This window comes from Tenrec ecaudatus, chromosome 6, assembly GCF_050624435.1.
Source record: "Tenrec ecaudatus isolate mTenEca1 chromosome 6, mTenEca1.hap1, whole genome shotgun sequence".
In the NCBI taxonomy this organism is placed as follows: Eukaryota; Metazoa; Chordata; class Mammalia; order Afrosoricida; family Tenrecidae; genus Tenrec; species Tenrec ecaudatus.
Genome location: NC_134535.1, coordinates 6,530,221 through 6,549,280, shown reverse-complemented (window position 1 = coordinate 6,549,280; position 19,060 = coordinate 6,530,221). Strand labels below are relative to the sequence as shown.

The window sequence follows — 19,060 nt, the reverse complement described above, 5'->3', positions numbered from 1 at the left end:
CCTCTTAACAAAGGCTTCGCCTTCCCGCCACCCCGGGCTCCCGGGGCCACCCCCACAGGCCAGCGATGGTACATGTGTTTATTGAGCATATGCATATCCTGCCGTTCCCCCAAATGGAACAGGCAGGCACAAAAAGACACCCAAATATGATCTGGGAAAGCAGAGACGAGAACTGCTAAAGCAACCGTGGATGCCGGCAGAGCGGCTGGGATCCGGTGAAAACCCAGTGGCGGGCTTCCTTGCGGCCAAGGGGAAAAGAGAAACTTGCTAGTTGGGTTCTCCGAGGGTCCTGTAAGCTTGTCCCCAGGTGGTGTTTTCATTGTTACTATGCTTACCTGTAACAGGTAGCTGAAAGATTTCTAGCAAGAAACTCCGGCGATCCATCCAAATGAGGAGGCATCTTGGGGCTTCAATACAGTTCCAGCCAGGTCCCTAAGGTGATTAGGTTCTCTCGCGCTCGCGCTCTCTTCTCTCCTTTGTTAGGATGTCCTGGCGTGGGGTCCGGCTTTGTTACTCCAGTGAAGGGAATCGTCCCATGGGCTCGGCTGCTGCTGCGGGCCGCCATATTGCTATAGCACATTGCCAAGACCCAAGCCAACCAGAGGCCGCCCAAGGTAAGAGCTGGGTCAGATCCACACTTCAGAACAGGGCAGGGCCTCGCGTCTGTCACTGCAGCCAGCCCGCCCCAAAGAGGAATCCACCAAACACAAGCTCCTCCAGTAGGGACGAGGATGAAGCCGATTTAGATCTTAGAAAGGCTGGTTTCAGCCACGATCAGAAGGCCTCCAGACACGGACCTTCTCCAAGCCCCAAGGTGCTAAAGCACATGACCACTCAAGGAGGGGAGGGAGAGGGATGGAGAAGAGGCGCATCGACGATGGCTGGAGGCGATGATGCATGTAGAACGTGGGGTGGTCTGGGAAGGCAGAGCCTCAGTTCACCTGGTACACGGGGGGCAGCCATGTCCTCTAGCTCCCAGAGATCTCTCCTCCTGGGCAGCAGCTTGACTTCTCTTCATTCATGAATTCTCGAACAAGTGAGTGGCTGCCCTTGGTCCAAGGCCATGCTCCGTGGACTGCCCTGTGGCCCCATCGGCCATCAGTCGCTCTCTTTTTCTCTCACTGCCATGGAGCTGCTGCCAGCTCCTAGTGACCCTGTAGGACAGTGCAGAACTGCCCAGTGAGCTCCTGAGACGGTAGTGTTTTATGGGAATAGAAAGTAGCTTCTTTCTTCCTCAGAGCGACCGGTGGGCTCAAACTGCCAACCTTGTGGCTAGCAGCCCCACGCATAACAACTCTGCCACCGGGACTCCTTGTACCCACCAGGAGTGCCTCCAAACTAGAACCAGCTCTTGAAAACAAATCCTTCTAGAGGACACGTTAGCAAATCGCATCCTGGAGGTTTCAAACTGCCAACCTTGCAGTCGGCAGCCCAACGCATCCCCACCGCGCCCCCCGGGCCATCTGTGGTGACTTCCTGATAAAACGTTCCATGTCCTGAAGCTGCCTTGGGCAAACACTGCTTGTCCGCGTTTCTTCCGAACTCCTTCTGGACAGGGTGGTGGACCCGCAGCAAACACATTCCATCCACTGCTACCGAGTGCCCAATAGAAAGAGGAGGCTCGCTACTCCTGTAATGACTGACCATTTCAAACTGGAAATCCATGGGGGTGGTGCCCCGGTCCTAGAGGATCGCCACGAGTCAGAGTGGGCTCCACAGCAGGGGGGTTGGAGGACTGGTCATCGATTGCATGCTTGGGCACATGGGGCTGAGATTTCTGGGGGGTGAGGATGGGGTCATAGTCCTCCTCCTTTGTCTAGGAATTAATTACCTGGTGTCCCACACAACCCCTTGGCCCAGCTGCTGTCCCATCAGGCCTCACCGGCACTCTGCAGACAGCTCTGCCTGAGGATGCCCTGTCTCCCCCCATGGCCCCCTTGTCAGAGCCATTCAATGCACTGCACCCCTTGGGCGCCAGGGTTACCACGTGGCCATCAGCCTGCCTGGATGTGTCTCGACCAGGTCTGAGAAGCCTCTCTCTCCACAGCACAGGGCTCATCTGCCCACTCTACCCCAGCCGTGCCCACACCCCCCCTACCCCCATTGCCTCTTCCACCACACACAGCAACCCTGAAAGCTACCACATGGCATCCCCAGCCCTTTCTTCCAGCCCGCCCCTCCCAACCCTGTCCATGGCCAAGATGCTGGCCCCCCTCTCACCTTTTGCGGCAGGTTTCCCCCGATGAATCCGATGATGGGGAACTTTGAACCGTGAACTTCACTAGCCAAACGCCGCCAACAAAAAGCAACCAAGCACAGGCCAGGTACCGGGCACTTCCCAAGTCAGGGAGGGCGCTCACGCGCAAGGGACACCCGTCCTGGTGACCAACAAACTGGTGGTGTCGCTGGCAGAGTGCGGGAGGGGGAGGGGGGTCACACTGAGTGGCGCTCGGGTGGCGTCTATAAAGTTTTGTGTGGCTTTTTCAGCAGCAGCTTATCTTTCAATAAAAACATCCTTGCACTGATTGAAGCCCCGGTCACATGTGTCTATAAGAGACTAACAAGGCTAAAGCGCTCTGCTAATTGGTCCTAAACAGTTTCATTGACACAGAATCCACATAACATACTATTCAATCATTCGAGCTTATTAAAAAAGAGGGGTGAGATTTTAGAGCATTTGCTCCCTTCTTGTGTTCACTGTTAGTGCTTATTAGTGTCAGTCCTCCCTGCCACACCCACAAGAAATCGTTCATCCCATTATTGTCTCGACAGAAAAATATACAAAATGGGAAAAACAAACCAATAGCGATAACCAAATAAAACAGAGAAAAATCTCAGTTGACAAGAAAACAGAAATATCAGAGTGTAGAACAAATGTAGAATGGGTCATGGAAAGGGAGATCGAATGACGGGGTGTTAAATTTCGACCTAACTGCATCTGCCTCAGTCCACTCTGGCTGATGTAAAGAAGACCCAAAGCCTCACAGTGACCGAGCGTGGTCTCAGGCGCAGGAGCGATTGCAAGGTGGCGCAGCACAGGGCCGAGCTCTGTTGTCTGTAGGCTCCCTAGGGGTGAAGTCCCCTCAGTGATACCTAACAGCAGCAACTGCCTCAGGAGAGACCAGTCCCAGGAGAAGGACATCGGAGGGGAGGCCCTCAAGGAGACAGATTGGCACCACGGCTGCAGCAAGGGGCGCAGGCAGAGGAACGATCGCAAGCATGGCGCCGGACCGTGCAGAGCTTCCTTCTGTTGTGCAGAGGGTCTCTGTAGGCCAGAACCGACTCGGTGGCACCGAACGAGGCTTGCCCCCTGTAGAGGGTCTGGACCAAGCCATGCCTTTTGTAGGCATGGGCGTGGCTGGCAGTCCCTGGACCCTCAGAGGTGGGGCACATTAGCAATCTCTGTCTGAAGTGGAGGAGGCTGGGACCAAAGGCACCAGAAGCTGCAGCACCGGGGCTGTACGGCAGAGCACAAAAGCCAGCTAAGGCTGGGGCCGAGGCAAGAAGATCACGAGGCAGAGCAGAGGAGACTGTGGGTGAGAGCGATAGGCGGGCTTCCTGGTCCACAAAGGCAGAGGCCCAGGAACCACGTGGCTGAGAGCCTGAGGATCAATCGGAGAGAGAGTTGGTTGCTTGCTGAGGAGAGAGTTGGCTGCGGACGAATGACTGTACCTTTGCCACGCACCGATCCTGACTTGTGGTGACCTATGGATGCTCCTAGAAACCCCCTTGGATCATGAGTTTCGTCTGTGAGCTGTGTGGGAGCCATTGCAACAAATGACTGAAGCCAGGCTACAGGCAGCGTGCTGTTGGATGGAGGAACAGCCAGGGTCGGAATGTGTCCGGAACGCCAGGGCGGAGAGCGGGGGCATGTCTGATCTCAGCCTCGTGGCAACAGGGAAGTCAGAGGAGGTCAGATATGCCCCCCCCGCCCCATGCCATGTTATGCACAGCCAGGCAGATGGATCTTCACGTCCAGAACTTCCAGGCCTGCAGGTCACCAGAGACTGAAATAGACCGGAAGGTCCCACTAGGGCCCCGCTTGCAATCCAGGCTTCCGGGCTCCTCGACTCTGAAGGGACAGCCATCGTGGCCTCTTCCAAGGCCGGAAGGCTTCTTGGGGTGGGGCCCAGAGGACAATCTCCAGGGATGTTCTGCGCTATGAACTGTGGGGCGACCGGAGTGCCAGGCCCAGACATCACGACTGGGCTGTAAACGGCCAATTGCTGGCACTGATGGAGGTGTGGGGTCTTAATTCCTCACGAGCAAAGTCTTCGTGGTTTGAGTCACTTCTAAGGACTGGGCCCTCCGGTTGTTGACCTTATTTATCATCGCGACTTTATGCTCAACAGAGGGAACTGTGCCCGGCCCTGCGCCATCAGGCCCTCACAATGGTGGCCGTGGCCGAGCCCATTGAACCTGGTCGGGCTCATTTTCTATCCATCCACATGTTGCTGTCAAGTCTGTTCCGACTCACTCACGCATCCCCGTGTGGAAGCCCAGTAACACTGAGAACGCTGCAAGATCGTCTGCTTCGCAGGTTTGCACAGGTATGTTTCAGGTGAGCAAAGGAGCTCAGCACGGCTTGGCACTGCTGGGTGCTCAGATGCACACACAGGGGCCACTGGCCTGTGGTGGTCAACGGTGGTGGCCAACATCTGTCGCTTCGTTCTGGTGGGAACCGTCGGTTCACCACAAGCGGGAAGAAGCGGCCAAAATAATTTAAGCACTGGTCATAGTAACAGAGATAGACTGGCTGCTGCGGGGGTCATTGCTGCGGGGTACCATCGAGCCACCCCGACTCGCAGCGAGCCAGGCCCAACACTGGGACGACAGGACGCCACACAGCCCATTGGGGTGGTGTCCTCACAGTCAGTCGGTGGGACGACCTTGGTTGCAGCCACGGTCTCGCCGTGCCTCACTTCTAAGGGGCGTGCTGGCTGTGCCGCTTCCCCGGCAGCGTTGCTTGCTCCTCCCGGCAGCCGTGGTGCTTCCACGGTTCTCTGCCAGCGCCGTCATTCGGGTGCCTCAGTTCTTCCCTGGGCTCTGCCCGTCGTCTGCAGCCACTATGCAGCTCTCGCGTGCATCCGAGGCCGCTGGCAGTAACACGCGTGCCGTGGGTCAGGTGCACCTGCGGCCTCCAAGCAGCATCCTTCTGTTCACACCTGGAAAGGGGCCTTGGGCCAGCGCAGTGTGTCGAACAGCTTGACTGCCGTTTCCAAGAACTCCGATTGTGGCTCCAAGGAAAATGAAGTCCTTGACAACTTCCATCTTTTCCCTGCTTATCGCGATGGCGTCGGTTGGAACAATTGTGAGGATTTGGTTGTTCGTTACGTTGAGTTGTTGCCCAGAGGAAATGCTGTAGTCGTTGACCTTCACCAGCACGTGCTTCAAGCCATCTTCGTTTTCAGCGAGCCAGGTTGTGGCTTCTGCATGTTGTGGGTTGTTCAACAGCTTTCCTCCAATCCCGATGCCCCGTCCTTCTTACAGACCGTCCAGCTTCTCAAAGTATTTTCTCAGCACAGGGGCTGCATATGTCTGGTGAAGGGACCCCACCAGGGCTGGGACTCAGGAGCTTTAATAATGGGTGCGCTGCCTCGATGACCGATTTAGACATATTTAAAAAAAGAGACCCAAAGGTAGCTTATTATATGCAGTTAGTACTTAAATAAGAACTATAAAAGAGGGGCCCCAAACTAGATTATAAGACAGTTTTAAAATATTACTAAAAGCTACTAAAATACTTGAGGGGAAAAACCAATAAAACGATCAATTAAGATATGTTCATAAGGCGTCTTGATTGGCGTCCTTCCTTGCAATATTGCTGTAATCTGATCATCATCTGTTGTGTGGTTCCATCCTTAACCATCTCTTCACTGTGGGAGAAGGATCCCCTTCCTTTAGAGGCAGGTCAATTAGGAAACAGGCATTGTGTTTGATAGGTAGAACGAGACGAAGTCTCCTCTCTGCACAGGTCATGTTCATCTTTGAAAAACCCCTTTCTACTTCTGCTGAACTGATGGCACTTGTTGTGACACTATTTCCAGTTCTTCGAACACCTGCAGGAATTGCACAGTTCACTCATCACCCCTCATGGGGACTCGGGGAGTCGCACAGAGCTGAAACGCGTGACAGCGGGTCACGTGGGGCACTTTTTCTCTTGACGTTACATGTTTGTTTGTTGAAGAATAAAAGTGGTGTGTGTCATCAAAAGCATAATGAATTTTATTAAATGAATATTCCAGGCATAGCTCCATCTAATTTTTCATTCCTGTGGATGGAATGAGCATTCCCAGGTGCTTAGAATACACCGTGGCTCAAAACTTAAGTGAGGAACGTAAACTCGTGATTTCCATGGTGGGTGGCTACCTTGGAGAAAACCTTGGTAACCAGGGCCATTTTGACAACCGGTTCGCCAAACTCAACAAAAAACTAGGCATTGGTTCTGCCAAGCTGGTGCGAACCAGCTTAATCCCAGCACTGGATACAAGCCTCACACGCTGCTCGCCTGATGTTAAACCACACAGTATCTGCCTGTTTGTTTGAACGAGGGTCTCTGCGCCTCTATTCGGGGTTCACCTGAGGATAACGACTCAAACTCCCAGGGCTGGAGCCCCTCCCGGCTCTTAGCCATCCCACTGGACAGAGAAGAACTCTCCCTGTGGGCTTCTGAGCTACAAAGCTTTCTGGGAGAAGAAAGCCTCCCCTTCCTCCTGTGGAGCAGCTGGTGATTTTGAACTGCTGACCCTGTGCTTGGCAGCCCAATGCATTACCCGCTACATCGCCAGGGCTCCTGTGAGCATAGCTCATTCTTCTCGAGTCCCTGTGTTCTTGCGCAATGTTATGACCCACACAGTTGATTGCCTTTGCACCCCAAGGAAACACAAGGGGGCACCTTTGGGGAATCCTCTGCTTTTAGGCACGATCCACCCGAAGTCACGCTCCAGGTCCTCTTGCAGCCCGGCTTGGATTTCTAGAAGTTCCCTGTCAGTGTGCTGCTAAAACCAGTCTTTAATTGTCTCCAGCAAAGTCTTCCTGGAGTGTGATATTAATGATATTGCTTGGCAAGTTTGATGTCGATATTAGTATAATTTGATTCTCTTTCTCTTGGGACATCTTTTCTTTTTTTTTAAGTTATAACTTTATGAATGCCTTCACCAGAATGGCGGGGACTTTTCGGTTGCGTGAGAAGCAACTGCAGACTAAGTTGATCTTTGCATGGGTCTTTCGGAATGACTCATTCTGTTTTCTAAACCCCACTGGCCATTATGCCAATCCCCGCGCATAGCTATCCTGCAGTACAGAGGAGATTGGCTCCAGAGGGCTTCTGAGGCTGAGCCCATTGCCTCCTCTTTTTTCCTTGGAGCAGCTGGTGGGCTTGAACTGCCAACTTGGTGGTTTGCAGCCAACTGGTGGTTTGCTAAACCCACTGTGCCACCAAGGTTCCTACAACTACAGCGACCAAAAATAAGTCCTGGGCTGGAAGACTTTTGATTATATTTGGGGAGGGGCAGAACATACAAGATAGCAACTGATGGTTTTGCAACACGAAATTTGCTAGCTCCAAATGGAAGCTTGCCTCATCCTTTCCCTGGCGTATACACCCGAATAAAAGCGGTGACATAATTAATCACTGTATTCAGTTATGATTGATAGGCTTTTCTCTGAGAGGAGGAAAACGCACCCCGGATACAGTCTGTCCCAACAGCTCTGCGATATGCTAATATTTTCTTCTGATGAAAGCGGAGATGTGTTCAAATACCTGCTACAATAGGCAATTAATACCGAGTGTGCCCAAGGAGCCTGGGTAGCAGCGGGAGTAGGGTTCTACGGCTGCGTCTAAAGCGCATGCTCCAAGGAGCGGCCAGGGGCCTGTCCGTCGGAACTCAGCTCCAGTTGTGGACCACACAGGCTGCACGCCCCTCTGAGCACGGGTGCTCCCTCCCGGTGGGCGCCGAAAGGGAAGGTATGCTCAGGACACGGACGGTTGTGTGGTGAAGAACTTGCCTCCTTCCCACCTCCAGCACTCTTGGTGTGGTTTTGTTTTTCCCGTTTTGTTTTGAGTGCCATTTCTAAGAAACCGCCCCTCCTTAAGAAAATCAATCTTCCCTTTTGTCTCTTCTTCAAGGAGAGATTGCCCAGCAAGAGAGCGGCTTGGCACCTCTAAGTGTTTGCTAATTGCTTCTGAAATGAGGGAGGGAGCAGCCTCACAGCATCGCAGGCACCCAGTGTACCGCCATCAGCACGCGGGTCGGGGCTCCCGTGTCCCCAGACACACTCGTCAAGGCTGGCTGGGCAGCCAGATGTTCTGAGTCAGGCGCTTCTCAGACTTGGGGAGGGATCTTGTGTAACAGAGAAAACAAACGAGGGAGGGAGGGAGGAAGGTTGTGTGTGTGTGTGTGTGTGTGTGTGTGTGTTTCGTTTTGTTTCCTTTCTGCTTTCGGCTTCTTTGCGCATCTATACACTCTTGGAGTCTGATCCAGTGAAGAGCAGGTTTGGGGGTGGGCGCTGGGAAAGCGCTGTTACATTTCTCGGCACTCAGCGGTGGTCTCTGAAAGGTGGACGTGGCCTTCGCGAGTCCCAGGTATTCTCGGCACGTGGCTTTGGCAGCGGAGGCTCTCGCTCCTGCCTGCCTTTTCTTTTGTCTCCCTTCACCTGCTCAGTCGTGAAACAGACCAAAGACCCAAACACTGGCAGCTGGTTGACACCTGAAGCTTGGCTTGGCTTTGCTCCCAGTTTCCCCTTGTCCTGAAGAAGCTGGTGAACTCAAGTCCAAGGCTGCACCCACTGGTGCCTCGCCTCTGCTGGGGATGCGTGGAAGGTGGAGACCTCCTGGAGGGCAGAAGCCAGGAGATCTGCATCCAGAGATCCACTAGGAGCTGTCCACTGGGACTGCCTGCTGGCTTCCTGGGAGCACCTAGTTCATAAGCCCTGAGGGGGCGGGGAGGGGTGTGGTTTCCACTTTTTCCAGGGAGAGCATCCAAACACCTCTAGGGTGGAGGTGGTGCCACCTGGTGGCAGATGAAGCCCATGACAGGCAGGGTCTTGAGCCAACTTCACCCATCAGTGAGTGGAGGCCTAGCATTTATTGAGCATCTAGCACGTGCCAGAGACTTCACTTCGGTGGTTCTCATTCATTCTTGTAACCACCTGGGTGGGCAGGTTTGCCTGTCTCCACAGTGTTGTTGTTCCTATCAGGTGTCGAAGAGCCGGCTCTGACTCAAACATGACTCTAACTCAGACAGAATAAACCACTGCCGGGCCCGGCTCCCCCCTCACAATCAGGACCATGACTGAGGCCCTGGTGGCAGCCCTATGCCGGCCCATCTGGTCCACGGCCTGCCTCTCTTCTGCTGGCCCTCTACCTGAGCAAGCAAGGTGCCCTTTCCCAGGAAGAAATCTGCCTTGATGAGAGGTCCTAAGTACGCGAGACCACCTCTCGCCATCCATGCTGCTAAGGGGCCTTCTAGCTATGTTCTTCCAAGACAGGTTTCTTTGTTCTTCTGGTGGCCGGGCCACTTTGAGTGTTCTCGGCCAGGGCCATAATGGAGCCGCATCAGCTCTTCCGTGGTTTTCCTCACTCACTGTCCAACGTTCACTTGCGTAAGGTCTCTTAACTGCTGTGTCCGTGAATACTGATGGTGGATCCAAGCAAAATGAAATCCTGGGCAAACTTCAATCTTTTCGCCATTTATCATGAAGTTAACTGTTGGTCCAGTTGTGAGGATTTTTTTTATTGCTTTACATTGTGTTGCACTCCACGCTGAAGGCTGCAGCCCTTGACCTTCATCCATGCCTGATGAAGTCCTCGTCCCTTTCACCCAGCAAGGTTGTGTCATCTGTACACTGCAGGCTGGTGATGAATCGTCCTCCAACCCCCGTGCCCCATTCTTCATACCGGGCAGCTTCTCAGACTATTCGCCCAGCCAGCAGGTCGAATATGAGTGGTGAAAGATACAAGCCTGACACACACCTTTCCGGATTTTAAGTCATTCTGTCCACTTCTTTTCTTCTCATTAGACTTGATTTTCAGGAAAGGTCTTGAGTCAAGTTCACAGTTACTCATTACCGAAATCTTGTCGGTAAAACAACAGAAAATCTGTGTCGTGCTCTATCTGAAACAAGATGCTCTTGCCTTTTTAATCTGGATCCTCTAACCCATTGCAATGGTTACACAGGACTCCCAGACACTGTTCACGATTAAAGGGTTTATAAGGAAGTTATATAGGCTGGTATTTAGTTATATAGGAAGGTATATAGGTTGTCGTGCAAGTGGAAAATGCTTAGGACACAGTTGTTCATTACAGAGACACACTGCAGAGTTCTTTCAGGACTGCTGGTAAACCCCCTAGGAACATGCCACTCCATTTTAAGCCTAAACCCAAGCCTGGAGCTCTGGAGCTCACCAAATTAAGTGACCAGAGGCACTCCGGTCCACAAGGCAGCCTCCTGCGCCAAAGCCCTCGGTTGTACCTGTTCCCTGGGCAGGTAAGCCCACCGCTCTGTCCCGTGCGCTGGCTCCTGGTCCTGCTGCTGCTCCTCTGATGTCACAGCTGCCTCTGGGTCCAGAAAGGATCTTGGGTCTAGCAGATATGAATCACTGCTGCCCCTTGCTGGCATTGCGATCTCTCCACCCCCCCAAGCCCCCCCATGCCCCCCACCAGCGATGCCTGCTTCTAAGGCTCCTGTTATACCCGGATGGCATTCCAAGGAAGCCTGTTCACAGTCATTCCCAGGTGAATCCTGTCAGTATCTTCCCCCACCTTCTGGCCTAGGTCCATGCCGGAAAAGAGACGCTGGACAGAAGGGTTCAAGTAAATGGTTGCTGCCCCTGTACCCCGACAGAACCTGAGACTAGAAAACATCAGCGGCAGTGAGGCCAGCAGCACGTGGACGTAGCACGTGCACATGAAACCAGGTCTCCATGGTCACTGCCATCGGGGAGTGGTGGCAGCTCGGCCCTGAGTACGCCCACTAGGATTGGTGTGGAGGCGGCTCAACGGACAACAGAAGGCAACACCGCCCAGCCCCGCACCGGCATCACCATGTTGTGTTGGAGCCCGTTGCTGCCGCCACTGGGTCCGTCCACTTCGTTCAGGCTCTTCCTCGTTTTCACTGACCGCTGCTTTCCCAAGCCCGATGCGGCTTCCCAGAGGCCGGTCCTCCTGATAACAGGCCCAAAGCACCAAGACTTAGCGCCCTGCACGTGCAGAGGAGGTCAATAAAAACGCCATGGCTGGGGTCGGGTGGCTCTTCGGCCTCAAAGTGGCAGCTTGCTCTTTGCTACTTTAACGAGGCTTGGCACCGCCGGCTTGTCAATGCAACTGCTGCCTCCATGAGCTCGGACTGTGGATCCAAGGAAAATGGGCTCCTTAACAGCTTCCATCTTTCTTTCTCACGAGGCCGTCTGTGCGGCTGGTGGTTAGGATTTGGGCTTTCTTTCTTTTGCGTTGTAATCTGCAAGAAAGGATTCACCAGGAAGTGTCTCAAGTCCTCTGACTTTCAGTCAGTGCAGCTGTCATCGCAGGTTGATCCCGATGCACTGTCTTCTTGAGAGAGTCCAAGTTCCCAACACACCTGCTCAGCAGACAGGTTGAAGAAACATGGTGGAAGGATACAAGCCGGCACCACCTCTCCTGACGAAAGCCATGCAGTCTCCCTCGTTCTGTTCAGACGGATAGTTCTCGCTCTACGTACAGACTCCACATGAGCACAACCACGTGCTCTGGAATGCCCGTCTTTCTAAATATCCTCCAGAGTTTCTTATGATCCACACAGGCAAATGCTTTTGCATAGCCAATAAAGCCCAAGCAAATGTCTCTGGTACTCTCTGCTTTCGCTCAAGATCCATCTGACTTCAGCATTTCTATCCCTTGCTCCAGGCCCTCTTCTGAGTCCAGCATGGATTTCTGGCAACCAATTTTTAGAATGAGAGTCAACAAAATATGACTTACATGTTATATTGTTGGTATTGTCCAATCAGTTCTATATTCTGTTGGCTCACTTTTTTTTTCCGGAAGGGGCACAAAAAGCACCCCCTCCAGTTGGCTGGCCAGGTGTCTTTCTGTGAAATGTTGTGTTAGGCCCTAGTGAGTTTGCTTGTTGAAATATCTCTATTGGTATCCAGTCCATCCCTGGATCCTTGTTTGTCATGAAGGCTTCCAGTGTAGCTTGGAGTTCTCCCTTCTCTACCAATGGTTTTCACACTTCTAGAAGAGGCCTGAAGTGATCTCCCACAATGGTTGGCTACTCACTTAACCCAGAAAACCCCACCAAATCATGCAAATTGAGAGGAAAGGCGCTTCAGGTCCCAGGCCACCAGAGTTAGGCGCATCTGAAAGGCCACCAAGTATCTGAAAGATGTCCCTTTGTAGTGTGTATCCTACCGGCATTACTATAGTGGGCTGCGTAGGTATGCTTGCGCCAAACAGTGGGGCTAGACATGGAGTCAGTGGCCCAAGAAGAGTGCTGGATTTGTGCTGCGTACGCGTAAGAACACAGAAAGGAGTGCTGGGCTCAAGGGCTGAGTGGTGGGTATTCCCTGGTCAGTGAGCACATACAGGTGAACAAAGCGCCCCAGGGGCAGCGCCGGAATGACAGTGCTCATGGTCAGGTCGGATCAACCCATGCATGGGCTCCCCAGCCACATAGGAGTGATCCTTCCTGAAAAAGAGGCAGTTTCACCGAAGACATCCCAAAAGAAACTGAAGAAATAAACAAACAACACATTTGGCTCAGGAGTAAATCAAGCTTACAGTAAAAGCTAAGTTAAAAAAAAAAGCCTGTTTCTGACCATAAGCTAGCCCTTGACGCGATGAAGCATTAACCAATTCTGTTTAGCACAGGGACTCTGCATATTCCTTCCATCTTCGTCTGATGCTTCTTGCGTTATTCGATAATTTGATCCTAAGAATCGTTTAATATTGCAACGGGGGACTTGAATTTATTCTCCATTTTGTTCATTTTAAGACACGCCGGACATGCTCTTCCTTTGTGGCCTTCCAACTCCAGGTCTTTGCACATTTCATTGTAATGCTTGACTTTGGTTGAGCTGCCCTTGAAATTTCCTGTTCAGTTCTTGACATCATTTCTTCCATTCGCCTTAGCTTGTCTATGATCAGAGCAATTCTCAGAGCCTCTTCTGACATCCCCTTCGATCTTTTCTTTCTTTTTAATGACTGTTGGCTTTCTTCACCTATGATGTTCTTGGTGTCCTCCAGCAGCTCCTCGGGCTGTCTGCCATCAGTGGTCAATGAGTCAAACCTGTCCTTGAAGTTCAGAGGGGACACACTCAAGGCCGTATGTCGACTCTCGTGAGCCAGTTTTCTTTTCTTCAGCTTCAACTTACAGGTGAGCGTTTGATGGTATGCTTCCACAGTCAGCCCCTGGCCTCAGATTGGCTGCTGACTCTGAGCTTCCCCATCGTCTCTTCCCACAGATGTAGTCAAGTTCATTTCTGTGCATTGCGTCCATGGATGTCCACGGGGATAGTTGTTGCTTGTGTTGTTGTAAAGTGTTTCTGATGAAGCATCGCTCTTGCAGAGTTTGATTGTGAGATCTCCAGCTTTGTTTCTATCACCAAGGCCATATTTTCCAACTGTGGCTCTTTATTCTTTGTTTTCAACCTTTGCATTCCAGTCACCAATAGCTACCAATGCGTCTTGATCAATTTAAGACTGATGAAGTTGGTAAAAATCTTCAGTTTCTTCCTCACTATCTTTAGTGCTTGTTGCTAAATTTGAACAAGTGGTATTAACTGGCCTTCTCTGTAGGTGTATAGGTAATATTACATACAACACTGTACATCAAGACAGATCTGGAAGTGCTCATTTTATGATGAAGGTGTGACACTAGTTCTCCTGGATCCGTCATTCCTAGTACAGCGCCCATGTTATTATCCATTTCAAAACGGCCAAGACCACGCCAGTTCAGCTGATTAATTCCCCAGGACACCAATCTTCATTCGTTCCAGCTCAATGTTGACGACTGCCAACTCCCCCAGATCCATACCTGTACGCTCACATTCTAAGTACTAATGGATATTTGCAGAAAGAACCAAGGTCCCAAGGCTTTCCTCCGTCCATGTCGTATGGTCGACTCTGCTCTGAGGAGGCCGCTCTGCCCTGGTCCTACTCTGAGTGCCCTCCAGCCTGAGGGGCTCACCTCCTGCCACCCTATCTAACACTGTGCCACTGCTGTGAATAAACTTTCTCTGGCTAATTCCTCCGAACTGGATCACCGCTTCCTCTTGCCCAGCCTATTTTCATCTTGAAGCTCCCTTGAAGCTTGTCTACTGTGTAAGTCCGGGTAGACGAGAGAAACAAATTCATAGACACTCATGGGTGTTTAAGAAAGAGCTTTCTAGACAAGAACAATTGAATATGGAGAAAACATCCCAGTCCAGATCAAGTCCATAATCCTGATATTAGCCCATATGCCTGATACCAATCTATAAAGTCCTCTTTCAGACTCAAAAAACACATACAATGACATTGAATGCAGGAAGATCGCAGGCCAGTAGATGGAAAGTCTTGTGAGTCCAGTGGCGGTGGAAGAATCTTAGTGCTGGCAGGGTCTCCATGTGGCTCCTTCAGCTCAGGGCACTAGTGTAGCTCCAAGTGTCTTGTCAGCTGCAATGTCTCCCAGGGGGTCAGCCTGTGTCCTGCCTCCAACGAGCTACTTATCTCCTTTGAGCCTCCAAACGAGGTCATCAAGCTGAGACCTGATTGACAGGCTAAACTCCACCCCTTCGCTGGTAAGTCTCAAATTGACAGCAGATTATGTAACTGCCACATCACCATGGGCGACCCGGTGGTGTTTGAAATAGCAGTGGCATGGCTTTATTTGCGTCACGGCAGTATGGCAGCCGCTACAGTGTGGCCAATTAACGTAGGAGGGGTGGGCACGCTCGAAGGTTGGGAGATGAAAGGCGCACAGAGTCTTAGCCTTGTAGGTAAACCGATGCATGTGACACTGCTTAGGAAAAACATTCTTGTGGTTCTACAGTCACACCCGTCTGCTGAAACACGGGACAGGAGAGTTATAGACGCTCTGCTACCTGCACACGTCCTAGTGATGCTGCCATCCTGCTGGCCTCCTCCTGACTGATGGAGGAAAGGAGATCAGAGGCCCGGGACCTGGCTGGCTACTGAGTGATGGGACCATAACTGACGGGCATGGGCATGGGAAAGCAGAGGACTTGAGGAACCAGCCAAGGACCGAGCTGGCTGCGGAGGAAACCCTGGGGAGTATGAGTGATCTGTCTGGGGTTCCCACAGAGGACGGTGGGTGGGTGGAGAGAGACGAAGCCACTGGTGAGTTGAGGGACATTCTCTTGACCTTCCAAGTCCTTCCCAGTCACTCCGGGGGATGCCTGTGGCAAGTCAAAAGCAGCCGCCTCTCTCCCAGCGGGGACCGCAGCTGTGGGAGGAGGACCTGGCTGGAGGGTCAGCCCCAGCTCTTCTAGGCCCCCAGCATCCAGCGCTGCTCCAGAGTCTTCTCTGGGGATGTGCCCCACCCGCCGCCAACCACTGAGCAGCGTGTGTGTGTGTGTGTGTGTGTGTGTGTGTGTGTGTGTGTACCTTGGGGCATGGAAAGGGCTGTTGTTCTCCCACCGACCTGTCAAAGGGAGCCGTGGTACTCATCACAGTCCTAAAGGCTGGGGTTTAAAGAGCACCCGGTCACTTCCCGTGTGCTATTGTCAAGCCGCACACCAGCGCTGCAAGGGTGGTGATGGGGTGATGGTGTCCCCTCTAACTGATCAGGAAACCTAATGACCAGGACTGACCCAAGGCTCCCCAGCTAGTAAACGGCGGGGCCCTGAGAGGCTGAAGCCAGCTAGATCAGGCTCACCCACCCCTCCTGCCTTCTAGGTAAGAGGTGGACTTGGTGCTGCGGATGCTGGTCAGGCCCACGAGGCAGAGGGGCACTCACTGAAGTGCTCACTCGGTTCGCCGCTGCCCACCGTAGAAGCTGCCTTGGTTTGCAACTAGGCTTAGTGGCGAAGAGGGTTTCCACTGGGGGGCGAGGGGGGCTGGGGAAAGCTGGAATAAAAAGCTAACAAAACCCAAGCGTGGGGAATGGGTCTTTTAGATTTGCTCTTTCCAGCTGATTTCTGGGGATCTGCACCCCTGGCTCATCCCCACAGCCCCCATGCTCCCTGCAATACCATGCTATTGACCCCAATAGTGTTTGCATCGATCTGACCACGGCCACCCAGAGCTGCCTTTGCTGGGGCTGTTTCAGGCCGCACACCATTTGTGCAGGGCCGGATAAACGGCAAGCTCCCTGAACACATACTAGCCATCTCATTACATCCTTCTCACGGGTGACAGAGGGGCCCTAACTGGAGCAGCCAGAATACAAGCTAAAATAGAATGTGAATGGCGGGGAAAGTGGGTTTTTAGGCGCACACTGCATGGGAAACGGAGAGGACAAAGGCCCCGTAAGATGAAATTTCTGCTGCTAATGGCATCAGGCAAGGCAATTGAGACAAACAGTTTGTGGCTTTCGGGCTATTTCTGATTTGGAAATGGATGAAAGTCTCAGAAGCATTCCAAAAAAAGGAGAGGAAATGTGGCCTGTCTCAAACGACACATGGAATCCAGTCAATTAAGCCAGGCGCTGCAAACTGCTCATCTAACTGACAGGCTGCCGTGTCTTTTACAAGGCGCCCACTTGCAGTCCCCACCAGCCAGCAGCCCGGTCCCCCTCCCCATCCTTGGCGGTGCCATGCTGGGCTGGCCAGAAGCCCCCCTGATCAGGAACCTCGGCCTTTGTGGCCCACTCCCAGCACACCATACAGGGCTACTCATCCTGAGCCAGGCTGTTCTCTGTAGGCACACTGATAGGGAACGTGCCGCCAGGTCCCCCTGCCCTGGACAGACTCAGAAAGGGCCACCCTGCTGATGATGTGCACCCTGAGACTTCAGGGGGTTGCCCTAAGCCCTCCCCCAAGCCCGGGGGTGCACGCTGCCAGCTCTGAGCAGATGGACTGAGTCCAGGGACCGACTAAGGACGCAAGGACAGGCCAAAGCTCATCCGGCAGTATTTACCTCTGAGCGCCTTCAGTTCGAAGCTAAAAACCACACCCACTGCCCTGGAGCCCATTTAGGCCCACAGTCGGTCTCCAGGACAGAGTAGCCCGGCTCCGAGGGTTCCTGGTGGGTTGGAACCCTTGACATTTGGGATAGCAGCCCAACACTTAAGCCCTGTGCCACTAGGGCACTGGCTCTGAGAGGCGCTTTCTCTCTCTCTCTCTCTCTCTCGTTCTCGCTCTCGCTCTCTCTCTCACCTTGTCTCCCAGCTGGGCCTCGAGTTCGTGTAACGTCCGAGACTGGCCAATGTCATTCTCAGAGGCCCTGGGAAAGAAATGGGTCTGGGTTACAACGTGTGCTGTGAGCCACGTGAGACGCTGACCTCTGATGGGCATACATCAAAAATCAAGAGGGTTTCTACATAAACCCATTTTAAGCGCTGGGGGGTTCTTCTGCTCCCCTGTGGGCCCGAGGCGCATGCTCGGCCACCTCACTTGTGTCCTCATTGATGAGAGTGAACAAGGCGTCGGTCTCTCACAGGATAGTGTGGGGATGAAGTGTCTATAACACGCAGCAGTTATGTGGTGGGCAGTTCTAAACCACCAGCCGCTCCTTGGAAGAAAGACGAGGCTTTCTCATTCCATAAAGAGTCATGGTCAAAAACTCAGAGGGGCAGTTCTACCCTGTCCTGTAGGGTCCCAGGCAGTCGGCATCCACTCGATGGCGGTGCTTGGTTTGGGTTCTAAGCTTCTGAAGTTGAGTGGATTGCGACCGACAGCAACCCTCCAGGACAGAGTAGGACTACTTCTTAGTGTGTCCCTGACTAAATCTTTATGGGAGCAGCAGCTGGTGAGTTTGAACCTCCGACCTCGAGGTCAGCAGTCCAATACTTAGCTTTGCTGTGCCACCAGAGCTCCCTCTAAACCATCCAGAAAAACAAACAAGCTCACTGCCGGGAGTGGCTGTGAACTCAGCGAAGCTACAGGGCAGGGGAGAGCTGCGTCTGGGAGCTCCCGACACTGGCACGCTTGCTTCCTCCCGCTGCATCGACCCCTCGAGTGGAGGCAAAAGGAGCACTCATGCGGTCCCAGGGCTGAACGCGGTCAGCTCTGTAACCCTCACAGCCCACACCCACGAGGCAGGTGCTGGTGTCATACCCACTTCAGAGAGGTGGAGGCTGCCGCAGCCCAAGTGCCCCGTGGGTGAGTGGTGGCACTGGGATTCACGCCCCCTGTTCCATGAGGTTCCCACTCAGGGTGCACGCTGCTGCCCCTGTAAAGGACTCCATGGGGGGTATGCGTGTGGGGTGTGTGTGTGTGTGTGCGTGTGTGTGTGAGAGCCATACTGCTGGCTCTCTCTGCTTTTTCTGAGCAACTTAACTCCATGTACCTTGCGCCATCTGTCCACTGAGAAACCACTTCCAGACATCAGCCCCCGTGTGAGTCGGAGCAGAACAGTGTCCCACTGGGCTTGGCAGCGACCCACCAGCGCGGACCACTGCAGTGTCCTCCCTCTTTGGGTCACAGGGAAGAGTCGGGGTGGGGGGGTTGTGGGAGTGGGGGCATAGCTGGTGCTCCCTCACACCCCAGGATTCATCACGTGCCCCCTACACATCGGAATCCCAGCCCGGGGGCAGAGACATTGTCCCTGCTCCTGGAAGGCCTGCGGCCAGTGACAGCCACATGTGGGCATGGAGAGTAGCAGGTGTGCGCTGACAGCAGCAGGACGGATGGGGGCTGGGACACGGGTCCTCTGGTGGACGGGGAGAGCAATGTGGAGCCCAGGCACTGTGACCTGCTCCATGGGAAAACTTCCCAACAAAGCAAAGGAAGATTGCAGTTGGGAGGAAAAGAGCTGCCATCCTGGCACTGTGGGGAGGAGATGTGGGGAGGACGTGGTTTGGGTTTTTTAAAGTTTGGTATCCAGAGTAGGATGGGGCTTCCGAAAATGTGTAGGAAAATCCCACTATCTTATTTATTTCTTTTCACTTTTTACTGCGAATGGAATGAAACTTTCCAGAAGCG

General features: G+C 53.1%; 1 protein-coding gene across 1 annotated transcript in view; it reads right to left on the bottom strand.

Moving 5' to 3' along the window:
• EFCAB6 (EF-hand calcium binding domain 6) overlaps positions 1-19,060 on the bottom strand; it is a 276,300-nt gene that overhangs the window by 208,593 nt on the left and 48,647 nt on the right. Inside the window, exon 6 of the mRNA XM_075552609.1 lies at positions 17,294-17,360. Within this exon, the coding sequence (XP_075408724.1) occupies positions 17,294-17,360 (67 nt within the window). The remainder of the gene's footprint in view (positions 1-17,293; positions 17,361-19,060) is intronic.